A 15,385-nucleotide genomic window follows, 5' to 3' on the forward strand; every position below is an offset into this window, starting at 1 on the left:
TCAGGTTAAACCACCATCAGCCGTCCCTCGCTCTCTTCCCCCCCCTCCTCGCTCTCTCCCCCTCATGTGAAAGCAGCCCCATGGCCAGTAGGACTATGGCAAATTTACCTTTTCCCTATGGCCTCTGAGCGGGAAAAATGTGGACCAATAGATTTGCAAGAAACCTCCAGAAGTGGAAGAGAATTTATAATGGGAGACAAGACTGGGGTGGTATTAAGCATGAGGAGCATGAATTTCACCAGTTTGTTCTATTGGAGAATTTCCCACAAGGGAGAGGCACCGCTGGAATTGGCATTTACGGATAGAGGTGAGCCCAAAAACCAAAATCGCTGGAGAAACTCAGCAGGTTTGGCAGCATCTGTGGAGACAAAGACAGAGCTTATGTTTTGAGTCCAGGAACACTTCTTCAGAAGGGACAGTGGCTAGGAAGAGATGGTATGTAAGCTGATGTGGGGAGGGGTGCAGGGCAGGGGAAGTGACCAGAAAGGTGCAGCCTAAAAAAATGACAGTTAAGGATACAAAGGGATGGAAGATGGCAAGCCAGGGAAAAGGACAAACACCTCAATGTCGACCATAAGCAGGTGAAGATGGTTTGGCTGGATCAGGTGTCAGTTGGCAAGATTCTGAGAAACGGTCCACCATTGTATCATATGACTTAGATGGGCCACAGAAATTGTTAAGCAGCAACTTGCCTTACAGTGCCAGGGAACTGGGTTTGATTCCAGCCTCCGGTGACTGCCTGTGTGGAGTTTTCACATTCTCCAGGTGTTATTGTGGGTTTCCTCCCACAGTCCAAAGATGTGCAGGTTAGGTGGATTGGCCATGCTAAATTGTCTGTAGTATCCAGGGATAGCAGGTGAGGTGAATTAGCCATGGGGCTATGGGAATAGGGAGTTTGGTTTTTGAGGTATGCTCTTGAGGTCAGTGTAGACTTGATAGGTTGGATGGCCTCCATCTGTGCTGTAGGGATTTGATTCTATGAGCCCAGGGTAAGAAAATGAACTTCGAGAGGAATGACCAAGGAGAACAGATTAATGAGCTGGCTTTAGATGGAATGCCTTGGATCCAGTTGATTTTCTCGCATTTTCTGATGTCAGACGGCAACATCCCTCTCTCCTTTGCTTCTTTGCCTGATTTCTTACTCCCAGCACCCTTCCCTTTTTTTCTGTCCTACAATCTCTACTGCCTTCCAACTTCCTTGCTGACAGCCTTTCACACCTTTTTAACCTTCCCAATTCTGATGGAAGGTAATGGGCCTGAAACCTTGACTCTCGCTTTCATTTTGAAGAATGAGAATTATTTGAAATGTACAAAACACTAAGAGATGCAGGTAAGATGTTTCCCTTGGTTGGGGAATCTAGAATAAGGGTCCGCAATTTAAAAATAAGGGGGATACAACTTAGGCGCAAGCTGAGGAGAATCTTTTATTACTCAAAGTTGTGAAACTCTGGAATTCTCTACCACAGAGGGCTATGGAAGTTCAGTCTTTGAGTATGATTGAGCTAGATTACCAGCGGTGTACAGGGTTATGGCCATACTTCGAGTAAAGGCATTAAGGTGCTTGATCAACCACAATCTATCTGAATGGCCTACCCCTGTTCCTATGTGTCTACATTTTCGTGGCAAAATATGTAAAGTGAGGACAGTGCAGAAGTTCAAAAAGACATTGACAATTTGATGGAGTAGACAAATACGTGCCAGATGATTGATGAACAATCAGTACAATGCAAAGGGTCCTATTCTAAGGGAGTGCAGGGGCAAAGAAATCTGGGCGTATATGTGTGACAGTCATTAAAGATGGCAGAAAGAGCTGTCAATAAAGCATACAGTATTCTATCATTAATAGGGGCATCAAGTACAACAGCAGAGGTTATGCTGAATTTATACAGGACACTGGTTAGTCCAAAGCTGGTGGACAATATTGGGTATAGTTCCGAGCACTGGACTTCAGAAGAATCTGAAGGCAGATGAAGTTTCTAAGTATGGTTCCAAGGATGAGAAACATCAGTTAGAAGGATAGATTGGAGAGGTAAGGACTATTCCTTGGACAAAAGAAAGCCAAGGGGAGATGTGGTAGAAGTTTTCAAAATTGAGGGATCTGGACAGAGTTGATAAGAGAAATTGCTCCCACAGAGGTAAAAATCCAGAGAGGACCTGACAGTGTGGATAAATAGAAACCACTCCCATTGAGAGTGGACAGGTAGAAACCGCTCAGATACATTTAATGCACTCGATTGGATAAACATCTTGTTTAAAAGAATAACAATTATTTGAAATAACTGGCTGGGAAAGTGATACAAAATCATCAACCTAGCCAGTGAGGTTAGTCACAGCAAATGAAGCTAAATGTTTCATTAAGCCAATCACCGTTTGTGGAGACTTTTTGACATTGCAAAATATTTTCACCATTGATTATTATTTCAGATTTCTTTCATACATAATTAGTCTGACACATTGAACCTATAGTTTTCCTGAGATTGTATAGCATTTTAGGCCAGGTTTGACTGTGCTCATTTATCCAAAGTGCAAATCCCACTCTGTTCCCTGTTCTATCCCCCATGCCTTAATCTTCCTTATTAACTGTTTGTCAAACTAAGTTTCAGAAATTATTATTGAATCAGTTTTCTTCACCCTTTCCCTCAATACACTCCAACTGTCATGATTTGCTGTGTAATGTTACCTGTCATCTCCTTCTACCTGCACATTGTTAAATACTTTAGAAGGAAAACATTAATTACTTTAAAAAGGGAGATCCAGGAAGGCACCAACACAGTAGGTAGTGTTTGGACTCATTGGAGCCCCTCCACTCCAATCTGGTGGCATCATCTCCATGGACTTTTTGCCCTTTTCCCTTTTCTTCTTCCTTTCTTCTTCATCTTCAAGGCCAGACTGGTGTTGGCAGGGTAGTGGCTACAGCATCAGCAGAATGGACCGGGACTCCTAGTAGGGCCCGGGGCCTGCACTCTTGGTGGCGGTAGGCCCAGTGCCTTCACTCTTATGGCAGTAGGCATACGCCTGGACTTTCGGCAGCAGCGGTGCCTCAAATAGGGACTCATGGTGGCAGTAGGCCCAGAGCCTGGATTCTTAGCAGTGGAGGTGCCTAGAGTGGGGACCCCTGGTGGCAGTAAGTTCAGAACCTGGACTTCTGGCAGTGGCCATGGCCAGACCCTGGATTTTGATGCTGTTGGCAAGGCAGCAACAGCAGCAGAACTGGGGTCTCCTGGGACATCGGTGGTGTTATTGCTGTTCCCAGAACTGGACTCCTTGAGGACTGGAACATGTTGCAGAAGCCCTCTGTAACTCAAAATGGCACCGGATTATGGCAACAAAACACTTTTCACTGTATCTTTAAGATACGTGTGGCAATAAATTCATTCATTCATTCATTCATTCATTCATACGTTCGTTCGTTCATTCATCCAAAGTGCAAATCTCACGCCGTTCCCTGTTCATTATTTGTGTAATGTTATGTATCATCTTTAGTTATATTTTCCACTTCTTGATTTAGTGACTGGCCATACAAGATGGTATTGTGAGGGATCCAATGCCTAAGGTTTATTTTTTATTTGTTAATGAGATTTCCGGTCGAGGATGTAGTTACGGTGCAAGATTGGCATCTAAGTGAAACCCATTTCGCATCGGTGAAAAACTCATAGTACCAGTCTAGGTCCAGATTCCAAACTAATGCTTGACTGAATTGAGTTGGAGTTCCCTGGAGCCCCTCACCATTTTGTTTTAGAATACATAGGAAGGTTTTGAATTCTCTATCCCAGTGGTTTGTGAATGTGTTGTCACAGAGTATGACTAGACTGAGATAGACAGATTTTTAATCTCTCCGAGTAACACGGGACATGGGGAGCAGGTGGTTAAGTGTGTCTGGTGTGACCATATCATGACTAGCGGAGCACTTATTTGTGTTATTTATCATCCTGCTGCCGTTTCTTGTGTTTTTCGAATTACGTTGTATGCCCAATTAACAGCCGTATGAGTTCAGATTAATAAGTCCAAAATGTAAATCAAATGCAGTTAAAATTGATTTGCGAGCAACTATAATGATTACTGAGTTATTGAGAAGAGAGTGGCTCTCCCCTTCAGTTTCAAGACAGGGGAAAGGACACTCATTCCTAGGGTTTTATTGGAATTCTGTCCCTCGCGTTTTTCTCGTACTTTCTCTCTGCTTGTATCAATAACATTAATTTCCGCACACTTGTGAGCTACCCTGTGCTACTTCAATAGATGGAAGGCTGGGCTTCGTGATGGACGTGTCATCCTTTCGAGTGGCGGCAGAGGAATGGCCGCTGTGGTTCGTGTTACTTTTTTTTTGAGGAGATGTATGATGCGACTCGTAATAACGAGAACAGTTTCTGTTCAGTGCTTGCTGAACGTGACTAGCGCTGTGGTAAAACCCAGGACAAGCTGGATTTACGGTGAGAGCTGGAGAAGTTTCATTTGATTGTTTGAGGCAGTCCCCGGTGAAAAGAATGGAAACACTTTGCCGGTCATTGCCTTGCCACTGTGGGTGTACAAGTGAGACATGTCCTCTGCGTTGTAAAATGACACCTGACCTCCAGTGTAGTCCAAATAAACACCCACCCTCTTCGGATTCACCTGGAGCGCAAGGTGGTCAAGCTTTTGTGAAGTCCTTTCCTTCTGTGCAATGATGTTGATCAGCCACTGCAGCCAACTGCTTGTGTGTGGCCTTATGACCCAGTAGCCATTGGGCGTGGTCAGATCATCAAGCTCTTTTCTGTGAACTGACTTGCGCACCACCCCGAGGATCTACTTGGCCCCCTGATCCACCTCGACTTCCCAGTAGCGTCTGCCCGCCGTAAATCCTCTCGATCCCAGCACGCAGATGCGATGTAGAAACCTCTTCGAATTGTTTGCCAGGCGCTGTTGCACGTAACCAACGCTTACTTGGGTCATATTTTCAGACAAGGGTGAGCAGACTGCGGGCACAGAGTCAAATTGGCCAATGCTGGAAAAAAACAAACACGTTATTGTTGATGCTGTAACTTAGGAAAGCGGTACATTGAGTTTGGGATATATTTACATCTAAATACCACGCTTTGTTCACATTTAACTCTGACTGCCCTGACAGTTTTGAACAATATATCAGCCACTCAAAGCATTTCAACTTATCTCGACATCATCTACACAGTTTTACACAAACACAAGTTCACAGGCACTTAAGAGATCTCCGCTCTCTCCAAGTTAGGTACCTGTGACTGCAATGTGACAACATGAACATCTTAATGCTTTACCTCAACAAATCTGTGCCTCTTCCAACTCTGACAGGCACCCTTGATTTCTGGATGGTTTTAATTTAACCAGCCAGCTGGAAGTCCCACATGGTGGCATTGGTTCAGTGGTTAGCACTGCTGCCTCGCAGCGCCAGGATCTGTGGGTTCAATCGCACCTTTGGCCGACTGTCTGTGTGGATATTCTCCCCGTGTCTGTGTGGGTTTGCTCCAGTTTCCTCCCACAGTCCAAAGATGTGCAGGCTAGGTGGATTGGCCATACTAAATTGCCTTTAGTGTTCAGAGATGTGTAGATTAGCTGGGTTGTAGGGGGATGGGTCTGGGTGGGATGATCTGAGGGTCACTGTGGACTAGTTGGGCCGAAGGGCCTGTTTCCACATTGTGGGGATTCTGTGATGATTTGATGCAATATGAGTGTTATACCTGTCCCAAGACCAGGGTGTGCAAAACCATGCATTTCAGTTCCCAGATGAATTGGGGTGGGATAAGTCAAATTAAGATTTCCCCCATATGGAACTAAATGCTTTACCATTTCTGATCCAAAAAAATCGATTCGTAACGTGTCCATATCAAAGATTATAACATGATTCCCCACTTAATTCAATCATGTCAGAGGAAAGTAACATTTCAAAGTAAGGTAAAACTACATTTGAGCTCCTTGTCAGGTGAGATCGGATTGTGTTCCTAAACTCGTTCTGAACTAAATTAATAAGTGGATGATATTTTATAATGGTCATCCAAGATTTTGAAACCCAGTGGCCTAAAGTACTGTCTAAATTGGAATCAGCATGAACCGAAAGGCTAGTTGATATGTAAACTTTGATCAGGTCTACCTGGTTTGATAGATTTTCTCATCTGCCTCCACACGGTATACTGAAAGGGGCCTCCAAATTCACCCATCAGCATATTGACTGGAACTTGATCTTCCTGCCTGATTTCTTCACTGGGTCTTCAAAAACAATGAGAAACTGTGTTAATAATTGAGAGTTCAACACTACACAGCTTTTACAGCACAAGACAGAAATCAAATAACAAAATCTGTAAGTACTTACCCACTAAGAACTGTTTTCATGTCCTGAAATAAAAAAGCATAAATATGGATTTGATGGAGTCATATTCCAAGCCTTGATTGCAGTTATTGTTTAAATATCAAAGGGTAACCTGTTGTGTTAAGTTTTAATATTTCACTATTTTCCTAATCAATCACTGAAGCTTGGCTTGGAGTTTTGTTTCCTTATTATAACCCCAACAAGAATAATTTGGGATAACAAAGTGTAGAACTGGATGAACACAGCAGGCCAAGCAGCATCAGAGGAGCAGGAAGGCTGACGTTTCGGGCCTAGACCCTTCTTCCTGCTCGTCTGATGCTGCTTGGCCTGCTGTGTTCATCCAGTTCCACACCTTGTTATCTCAGATTCTCCAGCATCTGCAGTTCCTACTATCTCTCAAGAAATATTTGGTCTTGGCATGGGGATATATTTCTGCTCCACCCCAACTTGATAACATCAATAAGACATTTCTTCTCTTGGTTTGGAAACATCTTCCCCCTTTCGCACATTACAGTGTGCAATGCAGTCTGAATTCTAAATTGCAATCAGTTGTGAGAAAATGCTAACTAAAATTACGAACGTTACCAACAATAACTTCCCACCCCATAAGCACATTTGTCGAGAAGTAAAGTGGAACAACTTAATTTGTTTAGTTTCAACTTGTAGAGAGAGAGAGGGAGACCTTCATTCTGAGGGTAAATTCAGCGAAGTGTGAAAGAGGGATATTTTGATAATTCCTTAAGTCAGTTCTCTCAGATGACTGATATAGTGGGGGCTAATTTTACCTTTGCCAATTAAAAAAAGTGAATTTATATGGACTAGCCATGTAAATACTGTGGCCACAAAAGTAATCCAGAGGCTGAGAATTCTGTGGCAGGTAACTTACCTCCTGCATCCTGAAAGCCTGTGCATCATCTAGAAGGTACAAATCAGGAGTGTGACGGAATACTTGCCAGGATGAGTGTAGCTCCAACAACACTCAAGAAGCTCAAAGCATCTTGCTTTATTGGCGTCCTGTTCCCCAAACATCACTCCTGCCACCTTGACACACAGTAGCAGTATCATTGACGTACATACAACATAGACAGGAGCAACTCATCAAGGCTCCTTGGATAGCACCTCCCAAATCTATGACTGTGACTGTCTAGGAGGACAAGGGCATCAGATATATGGGAACACTAGCTCCCTTCCAAACCTTTCTTGGAGATGTACTGTAGTTCCTTCAGCAAAGGTGGATCAAAATTCTGGAATTCCCCTCCTAACAACACTGAGAATATACCTGTGCCTGGCTGATTGCCTTGCTTCAAAAAGGTAGCTCACCCACACCTTCTCAAGTGCAATTAGGGATGTATAACAAAGACTAACCTTGATAGTGGTGCTCACATTCCATGGAAGGATAAATAAAAACATTCACATTGATTGCTCGCTACATCACCCGCTTTATGTTCCCTTCAATGGAGAAGGGAAAAAAACAGGAAGCGTTTGTAATGGATGGTCCTATTCAGTATTAGCTGAGGACACGGTTTTTTTGTTTACATTTTATTACGGTTATTATCTCCAAATAGCTAATGGAAACTTAATTCAGAGGTAAAATCTCTATCTGGACTGAATAAGTTACAACCCCACTCCAAATAGGACCTGACTAAGCATTAGAACCATAAAACAAAGCAAGGGCAAAGCTACAATCTGGAGACATCTCGCGCACTAATAAATCACACACAAGTGTGTTTATGGAGTCATAGAGTTATACAGCACAGAAACAGACCCTTCGGTCCAACTTGACCATGCTGACCAGTTGTCCTAAATTAATCTACTCTCATTTGCCAGCATTTGGCCCATATTCCTCTAAACCCTTCCTGCAGCTCGTTCCACACATGCACGGCCCTCTACGTGAAAAATTTGCTCCTTAGGTCCCTTTAAATCTTTCCCCTCTCACCTTAAATCTATGTCCTCTAGTTTTGGACACCCCTACCTTGGGAAAAAGACCTTAGCTGTTCACCCTATTCATAGCCCTCATGGCTTTGCAAAACTCTATAAGGTCACTCCTCAGCCTCCGATGCTCTAGGTAAAAAAGCCCCAGCCTATTCAGCCTCTCCCTATAGCTCAAGCCCTCCAACCCTGGCAACATCCTCGCAAATCTTTTCTATAGCAAGGAGACCAGAACAGAACACAGTATTTCAAAAGTGGCCTACCCGATGTCCAGTACAGCCACAACATGCCATCCCAGCTTCCAGTTGCCTACTACTCCAACACACCACCTGGCCGACATCTCTGTCTCAGGCTTGCGGCAGAGCTCTAGTGAAGCTCAGCGCAAGCTGGAAGAACAGCACCTCATTTTCTGCTTGGGAACCCTGCAGCCTTCGGGTCTTAACGTTGAGTTCAATAACTTTAGGACCTGAACACCTTCTTCCATGTCCTTACTCCACCCTCACAATCCAGTCCCTGTCAAAGCATGGCTGCTTTCAAAATTCCAAAGTTAAAACTAGTTGTAAAGCAAGGTCACTCCTTCTCCCTCCCTACACTTCCCCTTTGCCTAATATTGTTTTGATGTATTACATCCTTATCCTGTCCATTCTGTGGCGTCGTGCTCTATGACTCTTATTATATGAAAATCGCCTTGTTCTGAATAAAACATCCAGCCCCATCGGGAATTAAATAAATGTTTCTTCAGTGTTACTGATGTTAAACTGAAGCAAAAGCACACTTGCCTTTCTAAAGTCTTCATTATCAAATTTTCCAAAGTTTGAATGAGATTGGCTTTTAAAAAATGAATTAAATATCCATTTCCTAAATTGGATTTTTGTGTTTCATTGCCTTGACTAGTAAGAGTGTTACCTGCATGTGGTTTATAAAATGGGAGCAAATGGTTCAGTAAGTACCTGCAGAAAATTCCACATCACTTGTAGGAAGGAGGGATTCACTTCAGCTGTTGCCCTGCTGTCACTCCTGCTCCTGTGCAATACTTCTTGCTGTCTCTGCTGGAGTCGTCTTTTCACCTCCTGTTCTTCTTGATCAAGAATTTGGTGTAGCCTGACAAATTCAGCTTCCATATTTTTTGTGAGCTCCTTTATCTTGCCCTGCAACAATAACAATGCAGCATTAAACTCATCTTCAGTCTAAAGCAGATGATGGACTCCAATTATGAGAGGATTGAATGAAAAAGTAGAGCGAGACCAGCTCTTAACTTCCTATCTCAAAAGTATTGAGTCAGAGTGTCTTAGAGTTAAACAAAGCATATAGGAGAAAACAATTGACCAATTAATTTTATTCATTCATTGAATCTGACCGTTGCTGGAAAGCTGAGCATTTGTTGTCTGTTCTTAACTGCCCTTGCAAACACGATGGTCAGCTGCCTTTTTGAACCACAGCAGTCCCTCTGGTGTAGGTACACCTGCAGTGCTGTTAAGCAGGGGAGTTCCAGATTCTTGATGCAGTGACAGTGAAGAAACAGCAACGTAGCTCCAGTTGTGATATGTTCTGGATGGGGACAATTCATCTCTTAGGTCTCATTAGCTGAGATACAGACTCATTCATGTCACGGTAGTTTGTAACTTATTGTATTTCTGAAAATCAGATTAAGAGAACAACAACCAACTTTGCTTGATATCCATGCCAGAAGCCATAAATTTAGTTCTCTGACATGGTCATGGGGCTATCCACATTCTTCCAAACATTAACCCTGTCAGGTCCATATACAACATCTCCTCCCAAGTCCTGGGCCTCCTCCAGTGTCATAATAACGCCACCCGGAAACTGGAGGAGAGCACCTTATATTCTGCCTTGGGAGACTACAGCCCAAAGGCCTAAATGAGGATTTTACCAGTTTCAAAATCTCCCCAGCCTCTGTCTCATCCCATGACCAACCCTCCCTTTCATCCCTACCTCCTTGACCTGACACAACCTGTCCATCTTCACTCCCACCTATCTGCTCCTCCCACCTCACTGACCAATCCCCACCACTCTCTACCTGCACTCACCTATCACCATCCCACCTACCTTCCCTAGCCCCACCCCTCCTCTCTCTATTTCTGAGCTCCCTTTCCCCTCCCCCATTTCTGAAGAAGTGTCCCGACCCATAACGTCAACTTTCCTGCTCCTCTGATGCTGCCTGGCCTGCTGTGTTCCTCCAGCTCCACACTGTTACCTACTAGATAAGATCTTGGTTGATTTTCAACTCGCTAGATAATTGTACCTTCTTTGTTTTGATCTTGCACTCGAACCTTCCCACAGCTTTGGAAGGTTCCTAGTGCAATACCTTCTGTTACAAGTTGTGATGGAAAACTTTATTTGTATCTTTTTTTTGGGCTGAGCAAGCCAACAATCTATGACTGACAGCCTTTACAGAGCAGTTTCAAGATTCACTAGGTGGCAGTATTTAGTTCTGCCCAGCAACAGAGGAGGGGCTTTTTGTGAGGGCTATAATGGGACACTTCAGAGTCAGTGGGGTTTAAAGGTTGCAGATAGGTGGCAAAAGAGACAGAGACAGAAGCAGGCTCCACATTGGAAATGCTGGGCAGGTAGACGAACTCATGTGAACTGCACAGATCCTGTACCGAGGACCAAGTGAGGGGTCCAGAGCGGTTGTATGGCTTTTTGCTCAGAGGAAGGGTCACCGGACCCGAAACGTTAACTCTGTTTTCTCCTCCACAGATGCTGCCAGACCTGCTGAGCTTTTCCAGCAACTTTGTTTTCGTTCAAAGTCTATTTGCCTTGTGTCTTTGATCCATGCAAGCTTTTTTTAAATAAAGTGTTGATGTTCCCCATTATAGAGGCAAAGGTGGATATCCCCACGCTAAGAACACGATCTAAGAACCCCTCTGGTTGAGTCTGCTCAATCAGTTCTTTGGCATTTACAGAAACAGTTAAATGAGTAACACAACAAAGAAAGGTCAAGAATTCCTATCCCCGCCACCCTCCTCCCACCTCCCACCTCCCCACGATCCTTCAAAAGGAAGCTGGGTCCCACCTTGGCGTGCCTGCCTCTTGCGTTCCGGTGCTGAGACTCGTTCGAGGTCCCGCACAACGGGTCGAGTGCCTGGCCGTGTCCTCCATCTCTCAGCGCGGCCGTCAGAGAGCGGACAGTGCCCACGATATTGGCCATCCGTCTGTCGGGCCTGAGTGCCCTCCCCGGCAGCCGGAGGCGGCATTCCGGGCAGGAACAGTTCCCACCCTCCCAGAAGACCAGAATGCAGCCTCTGCAGAAAACGTGCCCACAATCCAGGGAGACCGGCTCTTCAAAATACTCCAGGCAGATGGAGCAGGAGACGTCTTTGCTCAAGTGCTCCAGGTGCTTTCTCGCCTCCATTGCGAAGATTTTTTTTTCTCTCTCTGATCACTACTTTCGCTTTCCCCAGGAAGAAGGGGTGTGGGGGAAGAGGCGGTGTCATTATTTGGAGATGTTAAAACAAAATTAAAAATCGTACATACTCATAGAGGCTGGTCAGAGGCTTGCACTTTGTCTGTTCTGGTATTGTGTGTGTGTGTATTTTGCTGGGTTTCCCAGATGCAGTGTTATCTGGGGTTCGCTCCAATTATAATTTCGTGGAATCAACACATTCGCAAAAGGCGGGTTCAAAACCAACAGCCTCAGGGAGCCGTAGATTTATTTTACGAAGCATCAAAGTGTGGCTGTGGTGGATGAGAGGTCATGTTTCGGGTAGTATAATATAGGGAGATGGGTTCAAGCCCCACCGTATTTTTTTTAATTTCAAAGTTATAAACACTGCACTGGAAGTTATCTATAGTCACCATCATCCATTGTCATGGCAAAACAAAATCACTTATGTTCATCTGAAGAAGTCATACTGGTCTCTTTCTGTCTCACCACAAGAATGTCTTAGTATGGTCACAACTGACTGAGCTAGCTCAGAACTGAAGGGTATAGTTGCTGGACCAGGCCTAGGCTAAGCTTAGGACTGCAGATAACTAAACAACTCACCATGGGAGAAGGCTTCACAGACATATCCTTCCTCAAGGATATTAGAACTCAGGCATGCGTGTGGTACAGTGGTTAACACTTCTGTCTCACAGTGCTAGGGACATGGATTCAATTCCAGTCTTGGGTGACTGGCTGAGTGGAGTTTACACATTGTCTCTGTGTCTGGGTGGGTTTTTGCTGTGCTCTCTGCATTTGTCCCAAGACGTGCAGGTTAGGTGGATTGGCCATGGTAAATGTGGGGCATTGGAGCCGGGTGGGATCCATTTTGGAGGGTCAGTGTAGACTTGATGGGCTGAATGATCTCTCACCACACTGCCAGAATTGTATTCTATGACCGGCACAAAAGATGAGACTGAACAATTTCTAGCCACCTTTAGTCAGAAGAAGCAAGTGAGTGATCCATTTTGGCCTTGTTCTTAGGTCAGCAGCATTACAGATATCAGTCTTCAGCCAATTCGATTCACTCCACTTGATATCCAGAAATGGTTGGAGGCACTGGATATGGCAAAGATTGAGCCCTGGCAACATTCTGGCCATAGTATTGAAGACTTCTGCTCTAGAATTTTCCACTCCCCTAGCCAAGCTGTTCTAATACAGTTGTAACAGTGGCATCTACCCGACTGTGTGAAAACTCCCCAGGTTTGTTTTGCAAACAAAAAGCAGGACAAATCCAACCTGGTCAATTACCGCCCCATCATTCTACCCTCGATCATCAGTGAAGTGATGGACGGAATCACCAACAGTGCTATTAAGGGTCGCTTGCTTAGCAATAACCTGCTTAGTGATAGTTCAAGTTCTACCAGGGCCGTTCCTTTGTTTGACAGCCTTGGTTCAAATATGGACAAAAGAGCTGAATTCCAGAGGTGAGGTGAGTGTGACAGCCCTTGACATCAAGGCTACATTCAACTGAGTGTAGCATCATGGAGTCCTAGCAAAACTGGAATCGGGGCAAATTTTCTGCTGTTTGGTGTCATACTTGGCACTTAGGAAAATGGTTATGGTTATTGGAGGTCAGTTATTTCAGGTCCAGGACATCACTGCAGGATTTCCTCAGGGAAGTATCCTAGGCCCAACCATCTTCAGCTACTTCATCATAGGCTCAGAATTGCACAACTCTTCAGCACAATACACAACTTCTTAGATACTCAAATGCAACAACATCTGGACATTATCCAGGCTTGGGCTGACAAGTGACAAGTAACATTCACATCACACAAATGTCAGACAATAATCATCTCCAGTAAGTGTCAATCTAACCACTGCCCCTTGACATTCAATAGTATTACTGTCACAGTATCCATTCCCCCCAACCCCAACTATCATCATCCAGAGGTTATCATTGACCAGAACCTTAACTACATTTGCCATATGAATACTGTAGCCACAACAGTAGGTAAGAGACTAGGTATACTGCTGTGAGTAATTCACTCCATGACTCTCCAAAGCCTGTACACCACTTACAAGGCGTAAGTCAGGAGTGTGATGGAATACTCCCCACTTGCCTGGATGAGTGCAGCCCCAACAACGCTCAAGAAGCTTGACACCATCCAGGATAAAGCAGCCTGCTTGATTTGCACCACATCCACAAGCATCCCCTTCCTCCACCACCGACGTTCAGTAGCAGCAGTGTGTACTATCTACAAGTTGCACTGCAGCGATTCAGCAAAGATCCTTAGACAGCACCTTCCAAACCCATGGCTTGTACCATCTAGAAGGACAAGGGTAACAGATACATGGGAACGTTCCCTTCTAAGCCACTCACCATCCTGACTTGGAAATATTATATCATTCCTTCACTGTCGGCCCGCTGGGTCAAAATCCTGCAACATCCTCCCTTATGGCTTTTTGGGTGTCCTTACGCTAATGGGCTGCAGCAGGTCAGGAGGAAGCTCATTACCACTTCCTTTAGAGCAAGTAGGGACTGGCAATAAGTGCTGACCCAGCCATTGACACACAGTGAAAAAAAAAAAGACGTGACTATGGTTCAATATAATATTTCCTTGGCCTGCAATAAACAATAACATTTTAGAAGTACATCTATAGCCTTTTAATAATATTTAGGCATCTCCTTACAACGCCAAAGCATAAAAGCTGAGGGCCAAGTCTGGAAAATAGGACTGAATTCGATGAAGGATCTAGGCCCGAAACGTCAGCCTTCCGGCTCCTATGATGCTGCTTGGCCCGCTGTGTTCATCCAGCTCTATACCTTGTTATCTCGGATTTTCCAGCATCTGCAGTTCCTACTATCTCTGAATAGTTAGGTGGTTCTTTTTGGCAGGACGTGATGGGCCGAATGCTCTTTTTCTCGGCTGTAGATCGCTATGATTTTGGGCCTGTGTGAAGTCGCAAAAGGGCGCTAGAGAAACGCAGGTGCTTATTTTCAAATAGTACATGCCTGCATGCACCACACCCCATTCTAATTGTGCTAACGCTGATATCTGAACGCACTTCCCCGTTGCAAAATCCCGGTGTGTTGTAAAGTCGAAAGTTCCTGATAAATTCAGGCGTGGGTAGGAATCGCAGAATCTAGGATTCTTGCAAAAGGGAGTATCAACGTTGTTTTTTTGCAAATAGGGGAGTGCGGGGCAGAGGCAGCCGGCTCAGAGGAGTGTATGGCAATCTACAATTTGTTTCTGTCAAGCGATGTTTGCAGTTAAAAGGCGTCGCTATCTCTTCTCAAATAGCAAAGAGACGGAACAAAGAGAGACGGAACAAATAGAGGCGAGCTCCCCCGCCCCATTTCTCCGGCCAGTGACTTCCTGGTCTGTTGTGAAACTGAGTCGTCATGGCGTCCTTACGAGTGCTGGAACGTATGAAGGATGAGGCGGTCTGCTCAATCTGCTTGGACTTTTACAACGACCCGGTGACCATAGACTGCGGCCACAACTTCTGCCGAGACTGCATCCAAAACTATTGGGCGCCGGTGCGGGGCAAGGTGACATGCCCGCAGTGCCGGACCCAGTTCACCCAGAGGAACGTCAGGCCCAACCACTTCGTCTCCAACATCGTGGAGAATGTGAGGAAACTGAGCCTGGGCCAGGGGGAAACGCCGTCACTGTGCCCCGAGCACGACGAGAAGCTCAAAATGTTCTGCAGGGACGACCAGAGGCCCATCTGCGTGGTGTGCTCGGTGTCCC

The 15,385-nt window shown here is 44.9% G+C and overlaps 1 protein-coding gene and 1 pseudogene across 1 annotated transcript in view; one reads left to right on the forward strand and one right to left on the reverse strand.

Moving 5' to 3' along the window:
• Nucleotides 1-3,533: 3,533 nt before the first annotated feature.
• On the reverse strand, nucleotides 3,534-12,272 carry LOC109938943 (annotated as a pseudogene).
• A 2,004-nt stretch (nucleotides 12,273-14,276) lies between these two features.
• The window catches only part of LOC109935207 (E3 ubiquitin-protein ligase TRIM39-like), an 18,141-nt gene continuing 17,032 nt past the window's right edge, over nucleotides 14,277-15,385 (forward strand). Inside the window, exon 1 of the mRNA XM_048616523.1 lies at nucleotides 14,277-15,378. Within this exon, the coding sequence (XP_048472480.1) occupies nucleotides 15,034-15,378 (345 nt within the window). The 5' untranslated portion in view covers nucleotides 14,277-15,033. The remainder of the gene's footprint in view (nucleotides 15,379-15,385) is intronic.

Source organism: Rhincodon typus, chromosome 35 (genome assembly GCF_021869965.1).
Source record: "Rhincodon typus isolate 14 chromosome 35, sRhiTyp1.1, whole genome shotgun sequence".
Lineage (NCBI taxonomy): Eukaryota > Metazoa > Chordata > Chondrichthyes > Orectolobiformes > Rhincodontidae > Rhincodon > Rhincodon typus.